This window comes from Hemicordylus capensis, chromosome 4, assembly GCF_027244095.1.
Source record: "Hemicordylus capensis ecotype Gifberg chromosome 4, rHemCap1.1.pri, whole genome shotgun sequence".
Classification (NCBI taxonomy): Eukaryota; Metazoa; Chordata; class Lepidosauria; order Squamata; family Cordylidae; genus Hemicordylus; species Hemicordylus capensis.
This window is the reverse complement of record NC_069660.1, coordinates 151,423,697-151,450,961: the sequence shown is the minus strand read 5'-3', so window position 1 is coordinate 151,450,961 and position 27,265 is coordinate 151,423,697. Positions and strand designations below refer to the sequence as shown.

At 46.9% G+C, this 27,265-nt stretch overlaps 1 protein-coding gene across 2 annotated transcripts in view; it reads right to left on the bottom strand.

The window, feature by feature from the left end:
• Window positions 1-7,267: 7,267 nt before the first annotated feature.
• Window positions 7,268-27,265, bottom strand: part of LOC128324294 (RNA-binding protein 25-like) — a 45,407-nt gene continuing 25,409 nt past the window's right edge. The window contains exons 7-9 of one of the 2 annotated variants that reach the window (XM_053248675.1): window positions 24,704-24,793; window positions 15,867-24,070; window positions 7,268-15,023 (exon numbers count right to left, since the gene is read on the bottom strand). In XM_053248675.1, the coding sequence (XP_053104650.1) occupies window positions 14,317-15,023; window positions 15,867-16,536 (1,377 nt within the window). In that variant the 5' untranslated portion in view covers window positions 16,537-24,070; window positions 24,704-24,793 and the 3' untranslated portion in view covers window positions 7,268-14,316. Of the gene's footprint in view, window positions 15,024-15,052; window positions 24,071-24,703; window positions 24,794-27,265 lie in introns of those variants that run through there. The other variant, XR_008306773.1, reaches the window with a different exon arrangement.

Here is a 27,265-nt window from a genome sequence, read left to right as displayed (position 1 = left end):
CTGTACATTATGCTGCTGTACTTTTTAAACCTAAGCAACAGGTAGAAATTCAGTAGGCAAAGCCTGTTGCGGGGAAAAGATCCCTCTAGAATCCAGCCTTCCTGTTTGATTCAGCCACTTTGCTTTCATCCGTCTATCACTTGGATAGAGAATGGGGCGTCTTGCCAGAACCAAAGAGGATTAGACTCAATTCTCGCCAATATACTTGTTGTCTTAACCGAATGAAGTCAAACAACAAGGGTACGTGCTCAAAGAAAGCGCTTTATTTCATGTCATGAAAGGCACGAGTATCATCAGAGCGCATCTGGATGATACTGCGCGCCGAGTTATACAGCAGGTAAGTTTTTATAGGTTTCAATCATACAAGCATATCAATAAAGCGATTAATACACGTCATTAGTTATCAAACTTACATATTCCAGAGGTGTCATCTAGAGCCTGAGAAGATGATTTACTACCTGGCTTCTGACAATTTTAATCCCTATGGTATCTTTTCATACCAGCCAGACCCTCTTTCAGCTGGCAAAGGAATTCAACTAATGGCCTGTGCTTGACCACTCCTGGTACCTGTTGCCTCGGTGGGCCCCTCAACCCACATTCTTGGGAGGGGGCCTCTTGCTCTTACCTCTGGCCTCCAGTTAGCTTCATATTCCATTAGGGATGTGAACCAAACTTTTGAGTTACACTTTAATACATACTTTTATATATTTTTATATACTTATTTGTAGGTCTGGATTAAACATTTCATTATCAGCCTCTCATTATTGCCTTTTTATTTGCTGATTTGCTTCTTTTCATAAGGCATTTCAAAGCAGAAAGTGTCTGCCAGTAAAACAAAAACAAATTATTCTATAACGTTTTGTTAAATTTGAGGTGGAAGGCATGATTATTTCAAAGCACTGCAGTAAACGAGTCATGCTTGCTTTGGGTTTTTACATCAGTTCCTATGTAATTCCACAACCCTTGTCCTACACGTGCTGGAGTCTATCAAGTGCAATGAAGAACTATAATTAATACTAAATAACCTTTAAGAAGAAACTGATGTCTGCAGCAGACTGGATCCTTGTTATCTTTGGACCCTTCCACAGGGGGTCTTTAGCACAGCTGAGACATTGCTCACAGCTGAAAGCACAGGGATGGCAATACATTGCAAATGCAACATTTCTGGGTGTGAATTCTTACAACAGTTTTTTTTTTTAAAGCACCACACAAGTTAAAGGCAGACACTTTCCAAGTTTGAAATCTCACAAACCTTATCATCAGATTGCTTGGCAAATATGCAGATAGAGCTCTGTATAGAGAATTAAACAGCATGAGAGTGAACATTTCCATTTTATTCCTTGCCTCTCCCCCCCCGCACCCTTCAGTTTTGCCAGCTTACAAGGTATTAAACCGACATTGTCCTTTTAAAGGATATTTTGTCCACTTACTTTTTTGTGCCATTTATATCTGTTTTTTAAATGCTCAGGTCACTTGCCAACAACTTTGCATTCTTCTGACTCCCTAGATCAGGGAAAAATCTAGACTTGGGTCTTGCAGAGGCCATTTGAGCATGTGTGGCAACCATTTTTTATTTCCGGCAGCCTTTTTTTATTTTAAAAAAATGGCTGCCGCACGTGCTCAAATAGTCTCTGTGAGGTCCTATGCCTTGCCAGGCCTCGCAGTGGCCTATTGAGCATGTGCGGGACCTCTAAAATGGCCGTTGCACTGATCTTTCTAGGCCCGAACAGGCCTGAAAATCAGCCCAGGATGGGCTGCACTGGTGATCTGAGAGGCTGGCAGGGGAGAGGAACCTTTGCAGACTCTTCCCTCCCACGGCCTTTAGGAAGGTGCCCGAGGGGGCTACAGGTAAATATATATATTTTTTAAATCCATGAATGGGGGGGGGGGGCAACATGGCACTGGCATGCCCCCAGTGGCGCCTAGGGCACGTGCCCTGGCTGCTCCACCCTAGTTTCGTCTATGATTGTTGCTGCCAGGAATGGCAGGTCAGATTTTAGAAAGTGCTGTAATTCTCAGGCTCCCTTCTCAGCCCTCACTCTGCATGGAAACAGAGAACAGGTGCTGTCTGCTCCCATGATGCAGACAGAAGAATGCATAGGGCCTAAATGTATACCTGCCATAAAGACAGCAGCCCTCACGAACTGATCTATCTTACAGAGGACTGCCTTCTCCTGCATGCTTCATCGAGGCAGTCTTAGGTTAGAGGCCTATGCCCTTTTTGCTTAACATGCAGTAACAACTGAAGACGGAGGCCCCTGCCTGCTGCAGTGCTGGTCCTAGGCTCCGCCCCCTGGCTGAAGTCCGTGCACTGTGTCCCCCTCCTCATGATATACCACACAGGGCTTATTCCAGAGAGTCCCTTCGGCCAGTGGACTGGAACCCTGGCCAACAGAGGAGTGACTGCAGCTGCCTTCATGACACTAGCTCATCTTCAGCCACATTCTCAGCCTCAGGAAACATATATGCCAGTTTCTGGCAAGTGCATCTATAGTGACACTTTAGAGCTTCCATGAATTCCGGAGGCAAATTTTATGTTCCGTTCTGTTTTTAAAACAAACTGTAGCCATCTAGACTCTCGATTCTAGAGGAAAGACAACTGCTCTTTTTTTACTTTATAAATGCATCTGGCTTGAAAGAAGAGCCTGCTTTATGAACAGACACAATCTGCTCCTGTATTCAAGAAAGAGGCGTGGGGAAACTCTGTGGGGGCAGGGCAGAAACCTGCAGCAGATCAGGACTTAATGGTCTAGGCAGATCCTTAGGGGGGAAAGAGTGGGAAAGTCCTCATTTTGAAGACAACAGCCTCCTCCCTCCTCAGAGAGCTCATAATAACTCCTGTTTCCAAGGAAAAAAGCCTCTGTAATTCAACATATGCTAGGTAGGTAAGACCTTAGGGAAAACCACAGGAAAGTCCTCAAGCTGAAGGAAAAGCCCTTCTTTCTGGGGGAATGTGAACTGTCTGTGCAGAGGTGTCGCGATAATTGAGCAGAGGGGTTCAAAGAACCCAGCCCCCCCCCCGGCTCCTGAGGGGCCCTCAACTCCACCCCTCCCAATTTTATTCATTTTCTCCCTCACTCTGAGGGGCCGCCAGGGAGATGGACGAACACAGGCCCCCTTTCTACTAGATATGCCCCTGTGTCTGAGTCTGCAAATTCATATCCATGTACAGTTTTATATAGTCTTTAAAACAATTCTCTCTCTCTCACACACACTCACACTCTCACACACACACTCACACACACACACACATGTTAATACATTCACAACATATAAAACAAACACCCAGTATCTTGCGATGAATGTGCCTTATTCCACCAATATTTAATAAACATAATCTAACAACTTAACTGACAAAAGATGTTGTTCATAAACTTTGTTATAACATTCAATAGAATTTATCAGCCACTAATGCAGCTTTTTTTTTAAGAGGTCTCAATTTATTCCCCCGCCCCACCCTACCACCAAGTATGCTCTGCGTATTTTGGAGATCTGCTTTCTTTGTTACCATGCCTCCAAGGAGCTACCTATGGCTATATAAATAACTGCTGTATGAAGACATTTGAGAGGCAAGCATTTATAGACTGAAGAATAATTCTCTTACAACTTGTCTTCAGTGTACCAAACTCACATCATGGGTGACTTGGCTGGTGCCAGGCACTCCACTATCCTCATCTTGATTTGGGCGTCAAAGACCAAGGAAAAATGTGGGTGCATGTGAAGGGCAAACTGGAAGCAAGCACAATTTGTGACACTGCAAAACTTCATTGTAGATCACATGGCATGTCTAGGCATTAGGCTTGGGTTCCAGCGTCCCAGTTTTGTGGAGTTTGAGCCAAAATGAAGTATCCTTAACTCTGGTCCTAAAGTGGCACTATTTTGACCATCTAACATAGATTAAGACCACAGCAGTTTGCCACAGTTCTTTGGGATAGATGTAAGTTTAATCCTGGAATTTCAGCTTTGGCTTCCTTAAATATAATGAGATGTTCTGCACAGAAGGCAAAGAATCAGTTTGGGCTAGGAGGTAAAGGTAAAGTGTGCTGTCAAGTCAGTGTCGACTCCTGGCGACCACAGAGCCCTGTGGTTGTCTTGCTAGAATACAGGAGGGGCTTACCATTGCTATCTCCCGTGCAGTGTGAGATGATACCTGTATGATTTTGTAGTACAATATATAAGGCAGATGCATTGCTTTGGAAGAAATTAAAATCTTTATAAGTAATGGGTAAATTGGTTCAATAGGTACAAATATGAAGTTATATTAACATCAAACTTGAAGAAGGGGTACAAAGAGTCCAACTAAATGAATCTGAGGTAAGTTGTGCTACAGATGATTCTTTGATAGGAGTTATTGGGATTGCTGTGGTAGTTGGTTGCCACAGAGTAGCTATGTGGAAGATGCATAATGTTTTCCCTTACTTGCTCAGTTTGCTGAGGGACTGGCGGGTTCAGAAACTGTGGCTGATATGTCTCTGTCTAGCTGCTTCTCCAGGCTGTTAGCCCTCATGCACAGGAGACATTTCTCTACATGATGATGGGCGATAGTGGCGAAAATGTGGAGAGTAAACTTCCTAATAATGGTGCATGAAATCTCCCATCGTAGGCACTAGAGAGTATGGTTGTGGAAATCTGGATTCACACTCCAGGTGGAAGAAACCACAGTCCAACACTATATGGCTTTTGACTGCCCTCATGTGGTCCCATGCTCCTGCAATACAGTACCCGCAATGATCATACTGAGGAAATAGTTGGTAGCAATGTTCACCTCTAGACTCAATAGGAGGATGTTTCTCTTCTTCCAATGCTTGTTGTGTCATCACCGAAGTGGTTCTAGATGGTGAAGTTTTGCAAGGAGACATGAATGGTATCTTAGATATCTGGAACATGGTCTCCAGGTGCAAAGCAGAAAGCAGCTGTTGTTGTTCCTTCCAACTGATATGTAAAGTTGAATAGTAGTTGAAAGTTTAATACTGACACGAAAGAAATTCACTTTGTCGTACTGAAACAGATGGTATAGTCATGGTCGACACAACATTTCTGATCAAAGTCAAGGTTCAATGCATTGTTGGCACTCACCTGAAAGATCATTCTCAGTGGTAGGGAGTGTATCCAGGGATGCTGGGTTGTTCCTCCCACCTGCTCCAAGACAGGGCCAATGAGGAAACAACTTTTTCTGGTGAGCTGGGAGGAGCTACCCCCTAATCCCCAATGTGAAGTCTTAGAGAATCGCTCTGGTGCCACTGAACTCTAACCTTAAACATCATGAACAAGAAATTGGTGTATGTCTGAGATTCCTTCTTTAAATGATTGGTTTTTGAAATTATGGGATTATGCTTCAATTTCACAAGTCTCATCTTATAAGGAGGGTTCGTGTTCTGAGTCATTTATGTCTGTTTGGGAGCCTTTTATAAACTACAACATTCGACAAGGTCTCCATTTGTTCCCAATGTCGGGATTCGATTTATAACGTTTTTAGTACATAAGGTAAACAGTGCTGATAAGGTTTTATAGCTATCCAGTATTTGATATTCTTTATATTTCTTATAAGAATATTGTTTGAGCATACGTACACTTACATTTTATTATTCATGAAAGCTCTTCTTAATATAAATATACAGGACTCACTTTTTTCTCTTGTTAACCTCCTCAGATGACATCAATGGGTGGTGGGGCTCATAGTGAAGAAGACGCTCTCTTAAATACCCAAGGCCTAAGCCATTTAGGGCTTTATAAGTTATAACTAGCACTTTGTATTTTGTCCAGTAACCCATTGGCAGCCAGTGTAGCTCCATCAGTAAAGGAGTAATGTGGTCTCTCCGAGATGACCCAGAGACCAACCTGGCTGCTGCATTCTGAACCAGCTGAAGTTTCCGGACTACATACAAAGGCAGCCCCATGTAGAGCGCATTACAGAAGTCAAGTTGGAGGTTACCAACAGATGTACCACTGTTTTGAGGTCACTGATCTCGAGAAACGGGCGCAGCTGGCATATTAGCCAGAGCTGATAGAAAGCACCCCTGGCCACCGCCTCAACCTGAGAAACCAGGGAGAGGTATTAATCCAGAAGTACTCCCAGACTGTGAACCTGTTCCTTTTGGGGAAGTGTGACCTTATCTAGAACAGGTAGATCAAAATCGTCTCTAGATTTCTGACCCTGCACAATAAGTACCTCCGTCTTATCTGGATTCAGCTTCAGTTTATTCTCTCTCATCCAGCCCATTACTGCTTCCAGGCAGGCATTTAGGGAGGATATGCCAGCTGCTGAATAAGTTCACATGGAGACTAGATCTGGGTGTCATCAGCGTACTGGTAACACCCAGCTCCAAATCCCCTTATTAGAATAAGGATCTTAAAGACACTGAATATTCCTGGTTTTTCTAGATTTTTGGATTTTTCTTGTCTGTCTTGGATTTTATTCACCCATCAGCTTAATAAACAGCATTATTAATGGAATTTGTACTCATTACTTATATCATTTAGTATTCTGCATGGAATTTTTTATTTGTTACTCAGGAAGCTGGGATGGATGAGATTAGAATATTTATGACTTTTTATAATCTTTAATTTAAAAAATTACTATTCCACACTATAGAACATTCCAAACACATTTTTTTGTTAGGTTAGACTCGGGATTTTGAAAGCTTCTGAATAATTTTTAATAATTTTTTTCATTTTCAATTATATAGGTTTCAAATCAGATGAAGGACAAAATTGGAGTGCGGAAATTTACATTTATTGATTTTATTGATCTGTTTTTACATGGACCAACAAGTGGTGTAGATGGGAATACCTATTGTAGAACACTGTGCTTGAATTACTTATATTATCTATATCTTTTTTTGTCATGGTAGAATGGGTTCTCGCCTCTTTAAATTGCATAATTGTTGGATGATCAATCGGTTCAGGGGGAGTTTTCCTTGAGAGGTTTAAGATCCTTTACTGAAGGTTAGATTCCGTTTTAGACTTTCCGAGGCCTGCTATCCTAATAACATATTAACAATATTTCTCTCTCTCTCTCTCTCTCTATCTATCTATCTATCTATCTATCTATACACACACACACACACACACATACAATTACTACTATTGTTTCTTTCTTATGTATGGGGATCTTTTTTGTTGTTGTCGATGGATAAGATCTGTTTGTATGGTTTTGTTGGACTCTCAGAGATGTAACCTTTCCTGTTTCTATAATACTAATAAAAGCATTTAAAAAGGTCGGTGGGGGGTGGGGGGGAGTGGACTTAGACCTTGTGCCCCGGGGAGCTGTCCTGGAATGAGAAAAGAGTGAAAATCTGGTCCTAAAACAATTCATACAACGTAGGTAAATCTTAACTACCCTGTGCATGTCCAGAGTATGCCACTCCTTCTTAGGTGAACTGGGGTTAGGGCAAAAAGATGGCAGCATGAGCTTCTGTGTTCTGTGAAACAATTAGTTAACTTTAGTCACAAAGGTAGGATCCGTCCATAGGCGGATCATGGTAGAATGGGTTCTCTAATAGGGAAAAATCAGACACGGTTTCATATGTGTAAACAGCACCCCCAGCTCTGAAATCCAACACATGGAGCTAATGGAAACAAGAAACAAAGCCTTCAACAAAATAAACTTTAGGGAAATCAATCTGAGATGTTCAAAGGGAGCCTTAGTTATTTATTTATTTTACATTTATATCCCGCTTTTTCCTCTGAGGAACTCAAAGGAATACGGTTATGTTTAACTTCACAACCACCCTGGGAGGTAGGTTAGGCTGAGAGATACATGACTGGCCCACAGTCACCCAGTGAGTTTTGTGGTTGAATGGGGATTTGAACTCGGGTCTTCTCGGTCTGAGATAAACATTCTAACCACTATGCTATAGGGAAGAGAGGAGAGCTAGTCTTGTAGTAGCAAGCATGACTTGTCCCCTTAGCTAAGCAGGGTCTGCCCTGGTTGCATATGAATGGGAAACTTGATGTGTGAGCACTGAAAGATATTCCCTTTAGGGGGATCGAGACTAGAAGGCTCCAAGTTCCCTCCCTGGCATTTCCAAGACAGGGCTGAGAGAGCAAGGGAGCTCTTGGGGAACTGGAGCTGTGTTTGAAGCCAAGAATTTATAGTATCCATTCTCTCTCTCTCTCTCGCCAAGACTGCTCCATTCTCTCTCTCTCACCAAGACTGCTCCATTCTCTCTCTCTCTCTCTCCATCCAAGACTGCTTTATTCTCTTTCTCTCCCTCTCTCCAAGACCGCTCCATTCTCTCTCTCTTGCACAAGACTGCTCCATTCTCTCTCTTCCCCCCGTCGCCAAGACTGCTGCATTCTCTCTCTCTCCCCGTCGCCAAGACTGCTCCATTCTCTCTCTCTCCCCGTCGCCAAGACTGCTCCATTCTCTCTCTCTCCCCGTCGCCAAGACTGCTCCATTCTCTCTCCCTCTCTCTCCAAGACTGCTACAATTTCTCCCTCTCCCTCTCCCCAAGATGGCTCCATTCTCTCTCTCTCTCTCTCTCTCTCTCACAAGACTGCCCCATTCTCTCTCTCTCCCCCTCTCGCCAAGATTGCTGCATTCTCTCTCTCTCTCCAAGACCACTCCATTCTCTCTCTCCCGCTCCCGCCAAGACTGCTGCATTCTCTCTCTCCCCTCTCGCCAAGACTGCTCCATTCTCTCTCTCTCCCTCTCACCAAGACTGCTCCATTCTCTCTCTCTCTCTCTCTCTCTCGCCAAGATCGCTCCATTCTCTCTCTCTCTCTCTCTCTCTCTTGCACAAGACTGCTCCATTCTCTCTCTCACACACACACAAGACTCCTGCATTCTCTTTCTCCCCCTAATGACAAGACTGCTGCATTCTCTCCCCTCTCGCCAAGACTGCTCCATTCTCTCTCTCTCCCCTCTCGCCAAGACTGCTCCATTCTCTCTCTCTCCCTCTCACCAAGACTGCTCCATTCTCTCTCTCTCTCTCCCCTCTCGCCAAGACTGCTGCTTTCTCTCTCTCTCCCTCGCCAAGATTGCTGCTCTCTATCTCTCTCCCTCTCTCTCCCCAAGAGCGCTCCATTCTCCCCCTCTCTCTCCCTCTCTCCAAGACTGCTTCATTCTCTCTCTCTCCCTCGCCAAGACTGCTCCATTCTCTCACTCTCCCTCTCTCTCCCCAAGACCGCTCCATTCTCTCTCTCTCTCCCCTCTCGCCAAGACTACTGCATTCTCTCTTTCTCCCTCGCCAAGACTGCTTCATTCTCTCTCTCTCCCCTCTCGCCAAGACCGCTGCGTTCTCTCTCTCTCTCTCCCCTCTCGCCAAGACTGCTGCGTTCTCTCTCACTCTCTCCAAGACTGCTCCATTCTCTCTCTCTCTCTCTCTCCAAGACTGCTCCATTCTCTCTCTCTCTCTCTCTCTCCCCCTCTCCCTCTCGCCAAGATCGCTCCATTTTCTCTCTCTCTCTATCTCTCGCACAAGACTGCTCCATTCTCTGTGTGTGTGTGTCTCTCTCTCTCTCTCTAGCAAAGGACTACTGCATTCTCTCTCTCCCCCTCATGCCATGACTGCTGCATTCCTTCTCTCTCTCTCCAAGACTGCTCCATTCTCTCTCTCTCCCCTCTCGCCAAGACTGCTGCATTCTCTCTCCCTCTCCCTCTCCCCAAGACTGCTCCATTCTCTCTCTCTCTCTCTCTCTCTCTCTCTCTCTCTCTCTCTCACAAGACAGCTGCATTCTCTCTCTCTCTAAGACTGCTGCATTCTCTCTCTCTCTCTCTCCAAGACTGCTCTATTCTCTCTCTCTCTCTCTCCAAGATCGCTCCATGCTCTCTCTATCTATCTCTCGCACAAGACTGCTCCATTCTCATTCTCTCTCTCTCTCTCTCTCTCTCTCTCTCTCTCTCTCTCTCTCTCTCTCACAAGACTGCTGCATTCTCTTTCTCCCCCTCATGCCAAAACTGCTGCATTCTCTCTCTCTCTCCCTCGCCAAGACTGCTCCATTCTCTCTCTCTCCCTCGCCAAGTCTGCTCCATTTTCTCTCTCTCCCTCCCTCTCTCCAAGACCGCTCAATTCTCTCTCTGTCCCCTCTCGCCAAGACTGCTCCATTCTCTCTCCCTTTCCCTCTCGCCAAGACTGCTCCATTCTCTCCCTCTCCCTCTCTCTCTCTTTCTCGCACAAGACAGCTGCATTCTCTCTCTCTCTGACTGCTCCATTCTCTCTCTCTCTCTCTCTCTAAGACTGCTCCATTCTCTCTCTCTCCCTCTCTCCAAGACCGCTCAGTTATCTCTCTCTCGCACAAGACTGCTCCATTCTCTCCCTCTCCCCCTGTCGCCAAGACTACTGCATTCTCATTCTCTCTCTCTCTCTCTCTCTCTCTCTCTCTCTCTCTCTCTCTCTCCCTCTCACCAAGATGGCTCCATTCTCTCTCTCTCTCTCTCTCTCTCTCTCTCTCTCTCTCTCTCTCTCTCTCTATCCAAGACCACTCCATTCTCTCTCTCTCCCCCTCTCGCCAAGACTGCTTCATTCTCTCTCTCTCCCCTCTCGCCAAGACCGCTGCGTTCTCTCTCTCTCCCCTCTCGCCAAGACTGCTGCGTTCTCTCTCACTCTCTCCAAGACTGCTCCATTCTCTCTCTCTCTCTCTCTCTCCCCCTCTCCCTCTCGCCAAGATCGCTCCATTCTCTCTCTCTCTATCTCTCGCACAAGACTGCTCCATTCTCTCTCTGTCTCTCTCTCTCTCTCTAGCACAGGACTACTGCATTCTCTCTCTCCCCCTCATGCCATGACTGCTGCATTCCCTCTCTCTCTCTCCAAGACTGCTCCATTCTCTCTCTCTCCCCTCTTGCCAAGACTGCTCCATTCTCTCTCTCTCTCTCTCTCTCTCTCTCTCTCTCTCTCGCAAGACAGCTGCATTCTCTCTCTCTCTCTCTCTCCCCAAGACTGCTCCATTCTCTCTCTCTCCCTCTCACCAAGACTGCTCCATTCTCTCTCTCTCCCTCTCTCTCGCACAAGACAGCTGCATTCTCTCTCTCTCTGACTGCTCCAATCTCTCTCTCTTTCCCTCCAAGACTGCTCCATTCTCTCTCTCTCCCTCTCTCCAAGACCGCTCCATTATCTCTCTCTCGCACAAGACTGCTCCATTCTCTCCCTCTCCCCCTGTCGCCAAGACTGCTGCATTCTCATTCTCTCTCTCTATCTCTCTCTCTCTCTCCCTCTCAACAAGATGGCTCCATTCTCTCTGTCTCTCTCTCTCTCTCCAAGACTGCTCCATTCTCTCTCTCTCCCCCTCTCGCCAAGAGTGCTGCGTTCTCTCTCTATATATATATATCCAAGACTGCTCCATTCTCTCTCTCTCCCCCTCTCGCCAAGACCGCTCCATTTTCTCTATCTCTCCCTCTCTTGCCAAGACTGCTGCGTTCTCTCTTTCTCTCTCTCCAAGACCGCTCCATTCTCTCTCTCCCTCTCCCTCTCACCAAGACTGCTCCATTCTCTCTCTCTCTCTCTCCAAGACTGCTCCATTCTCTCTCTCCCCGTTTCGCCAAGACTGCTGTGTTCTCTCTCTCTCTCTCTCTCTCCAAGACTGCTCCATTCTCTCTCCCTCTCTCCCCCTCTCGCCAAGACTGCTGCATTCTCTCTCTCCTAAGACTGCTCCATTCACTCTCTCTCTCTCTCTCTCTCTCCAAGACTGCTCCATTCTCTCTCTCTCCCTCTCTCTCCCCAAGACCGCTCCATTCTCTCTCTCTCCCCTCTCGCCAAGACTGCTCCATTCTCTCTCTCTCCCCATCTCGTCAAGTTTGCTGCATTCTCTCTCTCTCTCTCCAAGACCGCTCCATTCTCTCTCTCTCCCCCTCTCGCCAATACTGCTGTGTTCTCTCTCACTCTCTACAAGACTGCTCCATTCTCTCTCTCTCCCTCTCTCCAAGACCGCTCCATTATCTCTCTCTCGCACAAGACTGCTCAATTCTCTCCCTCTCCCCCTGTCGCCAAGACTGCTGCATTCTCATTCTCTCTCTCTCTTTCTCTCTCCCTCTCCCTCTCACCAAGATGGCTCCATTCTCTCTCTCTCTCTCGCACAAGACTGCTCCATTCTCTCTCTCTCCCCCTCTCGCCAAGAGTGCTGCGTTCTCTCTCTCTCTATATATATATCCAAGACTGCTCCATTCTCTCTCTCTCTACCTCTCGCCAAGACCGCTCCATTTTCTCTATCTCTCCCCCTCTTGATAAGACTGCTGCGTTCTCTCTTTCTCTCTCTCCAAGAACGCTCCATTCTCTCTCTCCCTCTCCCTCTCACCAAGACTGCTCCATTCTCTCTCTCCCCGTTTCGCCAAGACTGCTGTGTTCTCTCTCTCTCTCTCTCTCTCTCTCTCTCTCTCTCTCCAAGACTGCTCCATTCTCTCTTCCTCTCTCCCCCTCTCGCCAAGACTGCTGCATTCTCTCTCTCCCAAGACTGCTCCATTCTCTCTCTCTCTCCAAGACTGCTCCATTCTCTCTCTCTCCCTCTCTCTCCCCAAGACCGCTCCATTCTCTCTCTCCCCTCTAGCCAAGAGTGCTCCATTCTTTCTCACTCTCACCAAGACTGCTCCATTCTATCTCTCTCTCTCTCTCTCTCTCTCACACAAGACTGCTCCATTCTTTCTCTCTCCCCATCTCGTCAAGATTGCTGCATTCTCTCTCTCTCTCTCTCTCCAAGACCGCTCCATTCTCTCTCTCTCCCCCTCTCGCCAAGAGTGCTGCGTTCTCTCTCTCTCTCTATATATATCCAAGACTGCTCCATTCTCTCTCTCTCTACCTCTCGCCAAGACCGCTCCATTTTCTCTATCTCTCCCCCTCTTGCCAAGACTGCTGCGTTCTCTTTCTCTCTCTCCAAGACCGCTCCATTCTCTCTCTCCCTCTCCCTCTCCCCAAGAATGCTCCATTCTCTCTCACTCTCTCTCTCTCTCCAAGACTGCTCCATTCTCTCTCTCTCCCTGTTTCGCCAAGACTGCTGTGTTCTCTCTCTCTCTCTCTCTCTCTCTCTCTTTCTCTCTCCAAGACTGCTCCATTCTCTCTCCCTCTCTCCCCCTCTCGCCAAGACTGCTGCATTCTCTCTCTCCCAAGACTGCTCCATTCTCTCTCTCTCTCTCTCTCTCTCTCTCCCTCTCCAAGACTGCTCCATTCTCTCTCTCTCACTCTCTCTCCCCAAGAACGCTCCATTCTCTCTCTCTCCCCTCTCGCCAAGACTGCTCCATTCTCTCTCACTCTCACCAAGACTGCTCCATTCTCTCTCTCTCTCTCTCGCACAAGACTGCTCCATTCTCTCTCTCTCCCCATCTCGTCAAGATTGCTGCATTCTCTCTCTCTCTCTCTCTCTCTCTCTCCAAGACCGCTCCATTCTCTCTCTCTCCCCCTCTCCCCAATACTGCTGTGTTCTCTCTCACTCTCTACAAGACTGCTCCATTCTCTCTCTCTCCCTCTCTCCAAGACCGCTCCATTATCTCTCTCTCTCGCCAAGATCCCTCCATTCTCTCTCTCTCTATCTCTCGCACAAGACTGCTCCATTCTCTCTCTCTCTCTCTCTCACAAGACTGCTGCATTCTCTTTCTCCCCCTCATGCCAAGACTGCTGCATTCTCTCTCTCTCTCCCTCGGCAAGACTGCTGCATTCTCTCTCTCTCCCTCCCTCTCTCCGAGACCGCTCCATTCTCTCTCTCTCCCCTCTCGCCAAGACTGCTCCATTCTCTCTCCCTCTCCCTCTCACCAAGACTGCTCCATTCTCTCTCTCTCCCTCTCTCTCGCACAAGACAGCTGCATTCTCTCTCTCTCTGACTGCTCCATTCTCTCTCTCTCCCTCTCTCCAAGACCGCTCCATTATCTCTCTCTCGCACAAGACTGCTCCATTTTCTCCCTCTCCCCCTGTCGCCAAGACTGCTGCATTCTCATTCTCTCTCTCTCTCTCTCTCTCTCTCTCTCACCAAAATGGCTCCATTCTCTCTGTCTCTCTCTCTCTCTCCAAGACTGCTCCATTCTCTCTCTCTCCCCCTCTCGCCAAGAGTGCTGCGTTCTCTCTCTCTCTATATATATATCCAAGACTGCTCCATTCTCTCTCTCTCTACCTCTCGCCAAGACAGCTCCATTTTGTCTATCTTTCCCCCTCTTGCCAAGACTGCTGCGTTCTCTCTCTCTCTCTCCAAGACCGCTCCATTCTCTCTCTCCCTCTCCCTCTCACCAAGACTGCTCCATTCTCTCTCTCTCTCTCTCTCTCTCCCCAAGACTGCTCCATTCTCTCTCTCTCCCCGTTTCGCCAAGACTGCTGTGTTCTCTCTCTCTCTCTCTCCAAGACTGCTCCATTCTCTCTCCCTCTCTCCCCCTCTTGCCAATACTGCTGCATTCTCTCTCTCCTAAGACTGCTCCATTCTCTCTCTCTCTCTCCAAGACTGCTCCATTCTCTCTCTCTCCCTCTCTCTCCCCAAGACCGCTCCATTCTCTCTCTCTCCCCTCTCGCCAAGACTGCTCCATTCTCTCTCACTCTCACCAAGACTGCTCCATTCTCTCTCTCTCTCTCTCTCTCTCTCTCTCAAGACTGCTCCATTCTCTCCCTCTCCCCCTGTCGCCAAGACTGCTGCATTCTCATTCTCTCTCTCTCTTTCTCTCTCTCTCTCCCTCTCACCAAGATGGCTCCATTCTCTCTCTCTCTCGCACAAGACTGCTCCATTCTCTCTCTCTCTCTCTCTCTCTCTCTCTCTCCAAGATTGCTCCATTCTCTCTCTCTCCCCTCTTGCCAAGACTGCTGCGTTCTCTCTCTCTATATATATATCCAAGACAGCTCCATTCTCTCTCTCTCTCTCTCTCTCTCTCTCGCACAAGATTGCTCCATTCTCTCTCTCTCCCCATCTCGTCAAGATTGCTGCATTCTCTCTCTCTCCCCCTCTCGCCAAGAGTGCTGCGTTCTCTCTCTCTATATATATATCCAAGACTGCTCCATTCTCTCTCTCTCTACCTCTCGCCAAGACCGCCCCATTTTCTCTATCTCTCCCCCTCTTGCCAAGACTGCTGCGTTCTCTCTTTCTCTCTCTCCAAGACCGCTCCATTCTCTCTCTCCCTCTCCCTCTCACCAAGACTGCTCCATTCTCTCTCTCTCTCTCTCTCTCTCTCTCTCTCTCTCCAAGACTGCTCCAGTCTCTCTCTCCCCCCGTTTCGCCAAGACTGCTGTGTTCTATCTCTCTCTCTCTCTCTCTCTCTCTCTCCAAGACTGCTCCATTCTCTCTCCCTCTCTCCCCCTCTCGCCAAGACTGCTGCATTCTCTCTCTCCCAAGACTGCTCCATTCTCTCTCTCTCTCTCTCTCTCTCTCTCTCTCTCTCTCTCTGACGGCTCCATTCTCTCTCTCTCCCTCTCTCTCCCCAAGACCGCTCCATTCTCTCTCTCTCCCCTTTCGCCAAGACTGCTCCATTCTCTCTCACTCTCAACAAGACTGCTCCATTCTCTCTCTCTCTCTGTCTCTCTCGCACAAGACTGCTCCATTCTCTCTCTCTCCCCATCTCGTCAAGATTGCTGCATTCTCTCTCTCTCCAAGACCGCTCCATTCTCTCTCTCTCCCCCTCTCGCCAATACTGCTGTGTTCTCTCTCACTCTCTACAAGACTGCTCCATTCTCTCTCTCTCCCTCTCTCCAAGACCGCTCCATTATCTTTCTCTTGCACAAGACTGCTCAATTCTCTCCCTCTCCCCCTGTCGCCAAGACTGCTGCATTCTCATTCTCTCGCTCTCTTTCTCTCTCTCTCTCTCCCTCTCACCAAGATGGCTCCATTTTCTCTCTCTCTCTCTCTCTCTCTCTCTCTCTCTCTCTCGCACAAGACGGCTCCATTTTCTCTCTCTCTCTCTCTCGCCAGGAGTGCTGCGTTCTCTCTCTATATATATATATCCAAGACTACTCCATTCTCTCTCTCTCTACCTCTCACCAAGACTGCTCCATTCTCTCTCTCTCTCTCTCCAAGACTGCTCCATTCTCTCTCTCTCCCCGTTTCGCCAAGACTGCTGTGTTCTTTCTCTCTCTCTCTCTCCCCCTCTCGCCAAGACTGCTCCATTCTCTCTCCCTCTCTCCCCCTCTCGCCAAGACTGCTCCATTCTCTCTCTCCCAAGACTGCTCCATTCTCTCTCTCTCTCCCTCCAAGACTGCTCCATTCTCTCTCTCTCCCTCTCTCTCCCCAAGACCGCTCCATTCTCTCTCTCTCCCCTCTCGCCAAGACTGCTCCATTCTCTCTCACTCTCACCAAGACTGCTCCATTCTCTCTCACTCTCTCTCTCGCTCCAAGACTGCTCCATTCTCTCTCTCTCCCTGTTTCGCCAAGACTGCTGTGTTCTCTCTCTCTCTCTCTCTCTCTCTCTCTCTCTCTCTCTCTCCAAGACTGCTCCATTCTCTCTCCCTCTCTCCCCCTCTCGCCAAGACTGCTGCATTCTCTCTCTCCCAAGACTGCTCCATTCTCTCTCTCTCTCTCTCTCTCTCCCCAAGACCGCTCCATTCTCTCTCTCTCCCCTCTCGCCAAGACTGCTCCATTCTCTCTCACTCTCACCAAGACTGCTCCATTCTCTCTCTCTTTCTCTCTCGCACAAGACTGCTCCATTCTCTCTCTCTCCCCATCTCGTCAAGATTGCTGCATTCTCTCTCTCTCTCTCTCCCCCCAAGACCGCTCCATTCTCTCTCTCTCCCCCTCTCGCCAATACTGCTGTGTTCTCTCTCACTCTCTACAAGACTGCTCCATTCTCTCTCTCTCCCTCTCTCCAAGACCGCTCCATTATCTCTCTCTCTCGCGAAGATCGCTCCATTCTCTCTCTCTCTCTCTCTCACAAGACTGCTCCATTCTCTGTCTCTCTCTCTCTCTCACAAGACTGCTGCATTCTCTTTCTCCCCCTCATGCCAAGACTGCTGCATTCTCTCTCTCACTCCCTCGGCAAGACTGCTGCATTCTCTCTATTTCCCTCGCCAAGACTGCTCCATTCTCTCTCTCTCCCTCCCTCTCTCCGAGACTGCTCCATTCTCTCTCTCTCCCCTCTCGCCAAGACTGCTCCATTCTCTCTCCCTCTCCCTCTCACCAAGACTGCTCCATTCTCTCTCTCTCGCACAAGACTGCTCCATTCTCTCTCTCTCTCTCTCTCTCTCTCTCTCTCTCCAAGACTGCTCCATTCTCTCTCTCTCCCTCTCTCCAAGACCGCTCCATTATCTCTCTCTCGCACAAGACTGCTCCATTCTCTCCCTCTCCCCCTGTCGCCAAGACTGCTGCATTCTCATTCTCTCTCTCTCTTTCTCTCTCTCTCTCTCTCTCACCAAGACGGCTCCATTCTCTCTGTCTCTCTCTCTCTCTCCAAGTCTGCTCCATTCTCTCTCTCTCCCCCTCTCGCCAAGAGTGCTGCGTTCTCTCTCTCTATATATATATCCAAGACTGCTCCATTCTCTCTCTCTCTACCTCTCGCCAAGACCGCTCCATTTTCTCTAACTTTCCCCCTCTTGCCAAGACTGCTGGGTTCTCTCTCTCTCTCTCTCTCTCCAAGACCGCTCCATTCTCTCTCTCCCTCTCCCTCTCCCTCTCACCAAGACTGCTCCATTCTCTCTCTCTCTCTCTCTCTTTCTCCAAGACTGCTCCATTCTCTCTCTCTCCCCATTTCGCCAAGACTGCTGTGTTCTCTCTCTCTCCAAGACTGCTCCATTCTCTCTCCCTCTCTCCCCCTCTTGCCAATACTGCTGCATTCTCTCTCTCCAAGACTGCTCCATTCTCTCTCTCTCCCTCTCTCTCACCAAGACCGCTCCATTCTCTCTCTCTCCCCTCTTGCCAAGACTGCTCCATTCTCTCTCACTCTCACCAAGACTGCTCCATTCTCTCTCTCTCTCTCTCGCACAAGACTGCTCCATTCTCTCCCTCTCCCCCTGTCGCCAAGACTGCTGCATTCTCATTCTCTCTCTCTCTTTCTCTCTCTCTCTCCCTCTCACCAAGATGGCTCCATTCTCTCTCTCTCTCGCACAAGACTGCTCCATTCTCTCTCTCTCCCCATCTCATCAAGATTGCTGCATTCTCTCTCTCTCTCTCTCTCTCTCTCTCTCTCTCTCTCTCTCCAAGACCGCTCCATTCTCTCTCTCTCCCCCTCTCGCCAAGAGTGCTGCGTTCTCTCTCTATATATATATATCCAAGACTGCTCCATTCTCTATCTCTCTACCTCTCGTCAAGACCGCTCCATTTTATCTATCTCTCCCCCTCTTGCCAAGACTGCTGCGTTCTCTCTTTCTCTCTCTCCAAGACCGCTCCATTCTCTCTCTCCCTCTCCCTCTCACCAAGACTGCTCCATTCTCTCTCTCTCTCTCTCTCTCTCCAAGACTGCTCCATTCTCTGACTCTCTCTCCCTCCCGCCAAGACTGCTGCATTCTCTCTTTCCCCTCTCTCCAAGACTGCTGCATTCTCTCTCCTCCTCGCCAAGACTGCTGCTCTCTCTCTCCCTCCCTCTCTCCGAGACCGCTCCATTCTCTCTCTCTCCCTCTCTCCAAGAGTGCTTCATTCTCTCTCCCTCTCTCTCCAAGACTACACCATTCTCTCTCTCTCTCTCTCTGTATTGCACAAGACTGCTCCTTTCTCTCTCTCCCACTCTCGCTATGACTGCTTCATTCTCTCTCTCTCCCCTCTCGCCAAGACCGCTGAATTCTCTCTCCCTCCCTCGCCAAGACTGCCGCATTCTATCTCTCTCTCTCCCCTCTCGCTAAGACCGCTCCATTCTCTCTCTCCCTCCCTTTCTCTCTCCCTCTCGCCAAGACTGCTCCATTCTCTCCCTCTCCCCCTGTCGCCAAGACTGCTGCATTCTCATTCTCTCTCTCTCTTTCTCTCTCTCTCTCCCTCTCACCAAGATGGCTCCATTCTCTCTCTCTCTCTCGCACAAGACTGCTCCATTCTCTCTCTCTCCCCATCTCGTCAAGATTGCTGCATTCTCTCTCTCTCTCTCTCTCTCTCTCTCTCCAAGACCGCTCCATTCTCTCTCTCTCCCCCTCTCGCCAAGAGTGCTGCGTTCTCTCTCTCTATATATATATCCAAGACAGCTCCATTCTCTATCTCTCTACCTCTCGTCAAGACCGCTCCATTTTATCTATCTCTCCCCCTCTTGCCAAGACTGCTGCGTTCTCTCTTTCTCTCTCTCCAAGACCGCTCCATTCTCTCTCTCCCTCTCCCTCTCACCAAGACTGCTCCATTCTCTCTCTCGCTCTCTCTCCAAGACTGCTCCATTCTCTGACTCTCTCTCCCTCTCGCCAAGACTGCTGCATTCTCTCTTTCCCCTCTCTCCAAGACTGCTGCATTCTCTCTCCTCCTCGCCAAGACTGCTGCTCTCTCTCTCCCTCCCTCTCTCCGAGACCGCTCCATTCTCTCTCTCTCCCTCTCTCCAAGAGTGCTTCATTCTCTCTCCCTCTCTCTCCAAGACTACACCATTCTCTCTCTCTCTCTCTCTCTGTATTGCACAAGACTGCTCCTTTCTCTCTCTCCCACTCTCGCTATGACTGCTTCATTCTCTCTCTCTCCCCTCTCGCCAAGACCGCTGCATTCTCTCTCCCTCCCTCGCCAAGACTGCCGCATTCTATCTCTCTCTCTCCCCTCTCGCTAAGACCGCTCCATTCTCTCTCTCCCTCCCTTTCTCTCTCCCTCTCGCCAAGACTGCTCCATTCTCTCTCACTCTCTCCCCCTCTCGCCAAGACTGCTCCATTCTCTCTCTCTCTCTCTCTCTCTCTCTCTCTCTCTCTCCCTCTCGCCAAGACTGCTCCATTCTTTCTCACTCTCTCTCTCTCTCTCCCCCTCTCCCCAAGACCGCTCCATTCTCTCTCTCTCTCCCTCTTGCCAAGACCGCTCCATTCTCATTCTCTCCCCTCTCGCCAAGACCGCTCCATTCTCTCTCTGTCTCCCCTCTCGCCAAGACTGCTGCATTCTCTCTCTCTCTCCAAGACTACTCCTCTCTCTCTCCCCCTCTCCCCAAGTCCGCTCCATTCTCTCTCTCTCTCCTTCTCGCCAAGACCGCTCCATTCTCATTCTCTCCCCTCTCGCCAAGACCGCTCCATTCTCTCTCTCTCACCCTCTCTCACCAAGACTGCTCCTCTCTCTCTCTCCAAGATTGCTCCATTCTCTCTCCCTCTCTCTCTCTCTCTCTCCAGACTGCTCCATTCTCATTCTCTCCCCTCTCGCCAAGACCGCTCCATTCTCTCTCTCTCACCCTCTCTCACCAAGACTGCTCCTCTCTCTCTCTCTCTCGCCAAGACCGCTCCATTCTCTCTCTCTCTCCCTCTCGCCAAGACTGCTGCATTCTCTCTCTCTCTCGCGCCAAGACTGCTGCATTCTCTATCTCTCCCTCTCCCCAAGACCGCTCCATTCTCTCCGTCTCTCTCTCTCTCTCCCTCTCGCCAAGACTGCTCCATTCTCTCCCCCCCCCAGACTGCCCCATTTTGGGAGAGGTGGAAAGGAAGAACAATGCATTTTGTTATGTATTTTGTACAGGTTGCATTGTATATATTTTATTAGAATTTTTAATTCAATTTATTTTATTTTAATTTAAATTAATTCTTCCCAGCCAGAAGTTCAAAAGTTAAATTTTAATTAAATTCATTTTAATTAAATTCATTTTAATTTGATTTGATTAATTGATTGATATTAGGTGTTAATTTAATAATCAGTGACTTTGGCCCCCATGAGCCATATCATGGTCATTTGCGACACACCAGGTCATTTGAGTTGTGCAGGCCTACCATAGAGATTTGAATGGGTGATCAATGTATTGAGAGCCCTGTTATCACCTGATTGGCCCTGTCTCAGAGCAGGTGGGAGGAGCAACCGAGCATCAATAGATACACTCCCCCATTGAGGGAGAATTGAGCCAATGTAGTCATTTTGCAGCCAATTGCAGCCAATCTTGGGGAATAAGGCGGGCACCCATCTTTTGGGAATTTCTTCTTTTTTGTTTCTTTTTAGCTTCTCTCTGCTTGTGCAATGGCAGGATAGATGCAGCTCTGGTTACGCAGATGAAGAGCAGTTGACCCGAAGGCGATTTCCAATTTCTTACCGCAACTTTGCTGCACTCCGGCATCCATTTTGCCACCTCAATTAGTATCCGGCAGCACAGAATATTATTGTTGTTTCCATTATTTCTGTAGTATCATCTGGCCTGTCACCATTCCTGTTGCCATTCGGACTAGGCTCATCATTTGGTGGCTTAGAGGGTGATGATGCTATTTTTTGTATCTCTGGATCACTTGAAGAAGGATCAGTTCCTGTTGTAATGATTTCTCTGACTGTAGTGGTTGTTTCTGGTTTGTCATTTTTATCATCACCAACAGGGTTGTGTGTGCCATTTGCTGGATCGGTCTGTATGGATATCGTCTCTGTAACTGTTGTGGTCCCTTCAGGTCTGTCATTTTTATCATTACTTTCAGGTTTGGGTGTACCACTTCTTAGATCAGTGTCTGTTATTATTGTTTCTGTTATTACTGTCTCTCTGACTGTTGTGGTCTCTGCAGGTCTGTCATTTTTATAATCACTTTCAGGGCAGGTCTCTGTTATGATTGTCTCTGTGACTGTGGTAGTCCCTTCTGGCCTGACACTTTTATCGTCACCAACAGGGCTAGGTGTGTCATTTGCTGGATCAGTCTCTGTTATGCTTCTCTCTGTGACTGTGGTAGTCCCTTCTGGCCTGTCACTTTTATCATCACCAACAGGGCTAGGTGTGCCATTTTCTGGATCAGTCTCTGTTATGATTGTCTCTGTGACTGTAGTAGTCCTTTCTGATTTGTCACTTTTATTACCACCATCAGGATTGGTTGTGTCACCTGGATCAGTCTGTGTTGTTTCTGTGACTCTAGTAGTCCCTTCTGGTTTGTCACTTTTGTTAGTGTCCTCAGGATTGCATGTGTCACCTAGATCAGTTGGTGTTGTCCCCATGACTATGGTACTGCTTTCTGGCTTTTGGTTTTTATCAGCATCATCAGGAGTAAATGTGTCACTTGGGAGATCAGTCTGTATTTTTGTCTTTGCAACTATAGTAGTTCCTTCTGGCTTGTCACTTTTATCATCTCCATCAGTCTGTGTTGTTGTTGTCTCTGTGAGTACTGCTGTAGTGCTGCTTCCTGATTTTTTATTTTTATCATCACCATCAGGAGTAGGTATGTCACTTGAGAGATCAGTCTGTATTATTGTCTCTGCGATTGTAGTAGTTGCCTTTGGTATGTCATTTTTAACATCACTGTCAGGGCTTGATGTGCTACTTGTTGGATCTGACTGTGTTATACTCTGTGTATAGAAGTTGTCCCTTCTGGTGTGTTACTATCACTGCCAAGTCTGCGTGCATCATTTGTTGGATCAGTCTGTGTTACTCTTGTCTCTGTGACTGTTGTGCTACTTCCTGGCTTGTCATTTGTATAATTGCCATCAAGCCTGTCTGTGTTGCTTGTTGGTTCAGTCTGTGTCATTGTTGATGCTCTGACTGTAGTACTACTTTCTGGTTTGTAATTTTTATCATCACCATCAGGATTGGCTGTGTCTCTTGTTGGATCAGTCTCTATTATTGTCACTGTACTACTCTGTTTCTGGACTCACACTTCCGAAATCAACCTCAGGCTGAGGTGTACCTCTTAGCAGAACATCAGGAATGAGATCTGAATTATCTAGAGTTACAAGTTGCTCTGGCTTGTTCGTTGGTTCCTGACTTTGATCAATTTCTCTGATGGTCCGAGATGTAATTGCTGATTCTATTGTGTTTGTAGTATCTCTAGAATTTGGGCTTGATGGAGTCATGGTCTCTTTTTTTGAGCTATCGGCTACGGTTGGCAGCAATTCAGTTGGCATCCCCTCAGTAACAGCAGTTGCACTAGAATCTTTTTGATTTTCTGAAGTTTCCATTTCACCAACTGTCATTTTTTCTTTGATTCTGGTAACAGATCTCTCTTTAGAGTTTTCTGTCTCTTGATTATGCTCTGCGGTTGACTCTTTAATCTCTTTCTCAATACTTGTAGTTGTATCTGTGAGAGGTGTAGTTGCCTTTTCTCTATCAGCTGAAGTGATAACTGTGGCATCAACAGTACTACTGTCTTTTTTATCATCCATACCTGGCTGATTAATGGCTGTTGATTCTCTTCTTTCCACAGATGTTGTTTCCTTATCTGCAGTGGTTGCTTCTTTGGAATCTGCAGTTGCATCGGATTTATCAGTTATTAGAGTCCCTGTGGTTGTAATATCTGCTGTCTGTATTGGACTTGCAGTGCCTAAATTATTATTTGTGTCTTTAGTGTCTATTATTGTAGTCTCTTTATTTGCAGCTGTGATATCACTTTTATCAATTTCATTTGTTGCTTCACTTTTTTCCATTCTTGTTACAGCCTGGCTGTTTGCATTGGTTGTGTCTCTGTCGGCTGTTGAAGTTGCTTCCATAGCTACAGTAGTAGTGTCTCTTTTGGATATTGTCGTTGTCCCTTTAGCTGGAGTAGTTGTGGTTTTCATAGCAGCCGTACCTGTGACTTTAGCCACAGTAGAAGTCAGTATTTTACTAATACTTGAAGAAGTGTGAGGTGGCAAGCTAGTATTTGGCCTCAATGGTTTTGTGGTAGTAATGCTGAAGGATGTGGTTACTTTTTTGGATTGGGGAGAAGGGGTTTGGATAATATGGTCTTCAAAGAAGTTGATTCAATACTTTTACTTCCTTTGGTTGTACGCTCCGTGTCAGGTTGATTTGCAGTTGTAGAAGGCTCTCTTGTTGTGGTCATAGTTGAAGGCAGCCTTGTTGTGGTCATAGTAGAAGCTGACATTGTAACAGCAGTAGAAGGCAGCTGCATTGCAGTCATACTAGGAGTTGCCACAGCTTTGTTTGTAGTAGGAGTTTGCTTTATGGTGGTCATAGTAGAAGACTGCCTTGTTGTGGTGGAAGGTTTCTTCACTGTGGTTGTAGTAGAAGGCTGTTTCCTTGTAACTGTAGTAGAAGCCTGCTTTGTCGTGGTTGTAGTAGAAGGCTGCCTTGTTGTACTAGAAGGTTGACTTGTAGTAGAAGTTGTGGTAGTTGTGGTAGCTACTGTTGTCACTACATTGTCTACCCTACTGCCATCCTCCTCCGAAATCACTCTTACAGCTTTGGATGATGACTATGATGATTTTTTATCTGAGAGAGAGAGAGAGAGAGAGAGAGAGAGAGAGAGAGAGAGAGATCTGATTGTTGTGTGAATATAACCGGTAATGCATTTTTTCATGCTTTTGAGAGAGAAAATACAGCTTGGTAGCCTTGGCTTCTATGGTTCTTAAATAGTGGTAACAGAAATTAATATATATTTATATAAACACAGATATACTAATGCAGAACTGGACAAAATAATAGTAGTTGATATATAACCAACCTGCTGCTTCTGCTCTGCTACAAAGCTGTCTCATTGTACTTCAGGGCAGGGGGTGGGAAATGAATGTAAACAAAATTTGCAGCAGTTACATCCGAATTTGGATGGGAGAGTAATGGTGGTGCGGCTACGTTACATGTGAATGATGCACAGTATGTTGGATGTGCACATGGAAGAACAAGGTTTGTTATGAATGATGACCCTCAACCTCACAGGGGCTATTTTGATGGTAACTGTGATGCAAAATTCTTTGTATGTTAGGAGCATAACCTAGCCACAATTAAACATTTTCAAGTCCTATCAGTTTTAGTAAAGTGTGCCGTCGAGTCGGTGTCGACTCCTGGCGACCACAGAGCCAGGACCGGATTAACATAGTAGCAAATGTAGCATTTCCAATTTCTTACCGCAACTTTGCTGCACTCCGGAATCCATTTTGCCACCTCAGTTAGTATCCGGCAGCACGGAATATTGCCTACCAGTGCTCCTGGGACTTGCTGCAAATTGAAAGACAAGAGAAGCTGTCAAATCCCACAGACCAGGCATGTTAAGCTTCTACACTAGGAGGAGCACTTTCTTCTCCAGTGATCCTCTGGAGAGGTCCAGCTTGGCATTCATTTCCCACCGGACGTTAACTTGGCTGCTTTGGGAAGCAGGGCCTTCTCTTTGGTGGAACCTTCCTTGTAGAACCTCTTCCCAACAGAGGCCTGCTTTTCAGAAAGCTGGCCAATGCCTTTTCATTTTCCACCAAGTGTTTACTTTCCACCAAGTCCATTACAGTTTATGTTTAGGTTCAGCATTGATGAACCTCTACACACCAGTTGTAAATAATTTACTCGTAACAAATCCAATTTTCTACAGAGGGACTTACATTCAGGTAATATGTTTAGAAGGATTGTAAGATTATAGCATCTGGATTTCTTCTTGATTTCTTCTTCCAGACAAAGTTAAGCAATTTTAGTCACCTCACCATCCTAAATTTAAATAACTCAAAGCTGCTTCATTTTGCCTAGACCTAGTTTGCCCCTAATGCTGTGATGGGCACTTCTTAAATGCTGCATCCAAACATGTAGAGTTCAGCATTCCACTAAGCTCACACACACACACACACAATCACATCTCCATGAGCAACCCAATGCTGTGCCTGTCTACTCAGAAGTAAGTGTCACTGGGTTCAGGCGGCTTGCTTCCAAGTCAAGGAGCATAGAATTGCAGCCTTACAGTAGACAGCTCAATCAATGGCTACTAGTCTGAGGGCTTTAGGCCACCTTCAGCCTCAGAGGCAAGGAAGGTGCAATTATAATTTGTTAATTAAAAGATTAATGAGCTTGACTTGTATTTTTGAGTTGATATTATGGTAAAGTTATCTGAAAGATGGGTGTCAGATTTTTGGACAGGGGTGCAATTTCAGTGCTAGCCCTAGGTGCTATTTTCCCTAGATACACCCCTGCTAAAAGGTAGTTCAGGAGACTTGAAGGAGACTAGGCTCAGGAGACTTCAACCTAGTCTCCTGGATCCAGATCCAACTCTCTGTTCCCACATTATGTCTTAAATAAGTACCTGCCTAAATGGAGGCCAGCTATGCTTCAGCATCTTGAGTTACCACAGTATCTGTGATACAAAAAATGACTGGCCATGCAGACAAGCTCTTCATCCACACAACTAGTTGTGCAGAGGTACCATGTGGGCAACAGAAGTCAGACAGATGGTTATCCTGTGGGCTCATTTGCTTCTTTCAGGCTACCCCTCTCCCCCGCTAGCTTCTCTCCAGAGCCTGAAATTCCTGGGGATGTTTTTTTACTGACCCCTAGAGGGAGTATTTCTACATTAACCCTCATAGTCAGCATCTCCAGAAAGCAGTCATAGGGATCCTTTATTTATTTATTTGACTAACATATTTTTATACCACCCAAAACTTACGTCTGTTTAGTTTTATATGTCAATAAATTCCCTAGAACTTCAGTCCCTCTCACCTCAAGGTAGATGTCCAGTCCTATTTCAGGCAAACCCGTCAAGTGTTTGACTTCAAAAATAGCACCAATATAATGTACTAAGGCTGGGGTTGACCATGAACATTTAGCGATGAGTATGCTGCAGTGTGAAACCAGAGCTCATGAATGAGGGAAGAGGCACAAGTGTCAGCAGCACAAGAAAAGCTCTTGCACTCTTAGGTCCCGCTCATCTCTCCCCGTTGGGAAACCACAGTGTTCTTCATCTTACATCACCAAAATGGAGAGTCTGTGGCTGAAGCCTTCTGGCCTGCCAAAGTGCTCCAGGTATTCCCCCAGACTCTCCTCCTCTATGCCAACAGTCCTAAGGAGGAGGTTCAGAGTTTCCAGGCTCTCTCTAGAAGCAAGGCAAGGCCAGCATTACCATGAGAGATCAGGGCTACAGATTCAGAGGTATAGAAGTGCCACTGAAAGGACCCCTTCTGTTTAAAAAGGTTGGGAACCTCTGGCCTAACAAATGTACCCCGTCTGCTGCAAACCTACAGCTCAGGTACCACATAGAGATTGTGAGTGCGTCTTGTGTACACAAGTCAATATTACAGTCATGAGAGAGTCTACTCCGCTCACTGTCTTACATTCAGACTAAGTTACTCATGAGTATTTCCACTGAAATTAACAGGACAAGTAAACTTCAATAAGTAAAACAAGGATAAGTAAACTTGTCCCATTGGAGAGACAGTGGAGAGCCTGTCTCATAACTAACATTTCAGTGTGTGCGCACATATATACATAAAAACATGAATTGTGTTTTTAATAAACATAAAATCATAATTTCGTAAAAACATGTCAGTGAGGACGTGTCAGCTGGGGAACAAATCATGTATCTGCAGCATGGGGAGGCAGAAGTACCCTAGGGGTACTACTTGTAGTATCCCCTTTGAGGAACCCTACTACTGGAAAACCTTATCATTTGTGCAGTAGAGGATCAGAGATGTCTATTCAACCTAATCTTGATCGTGA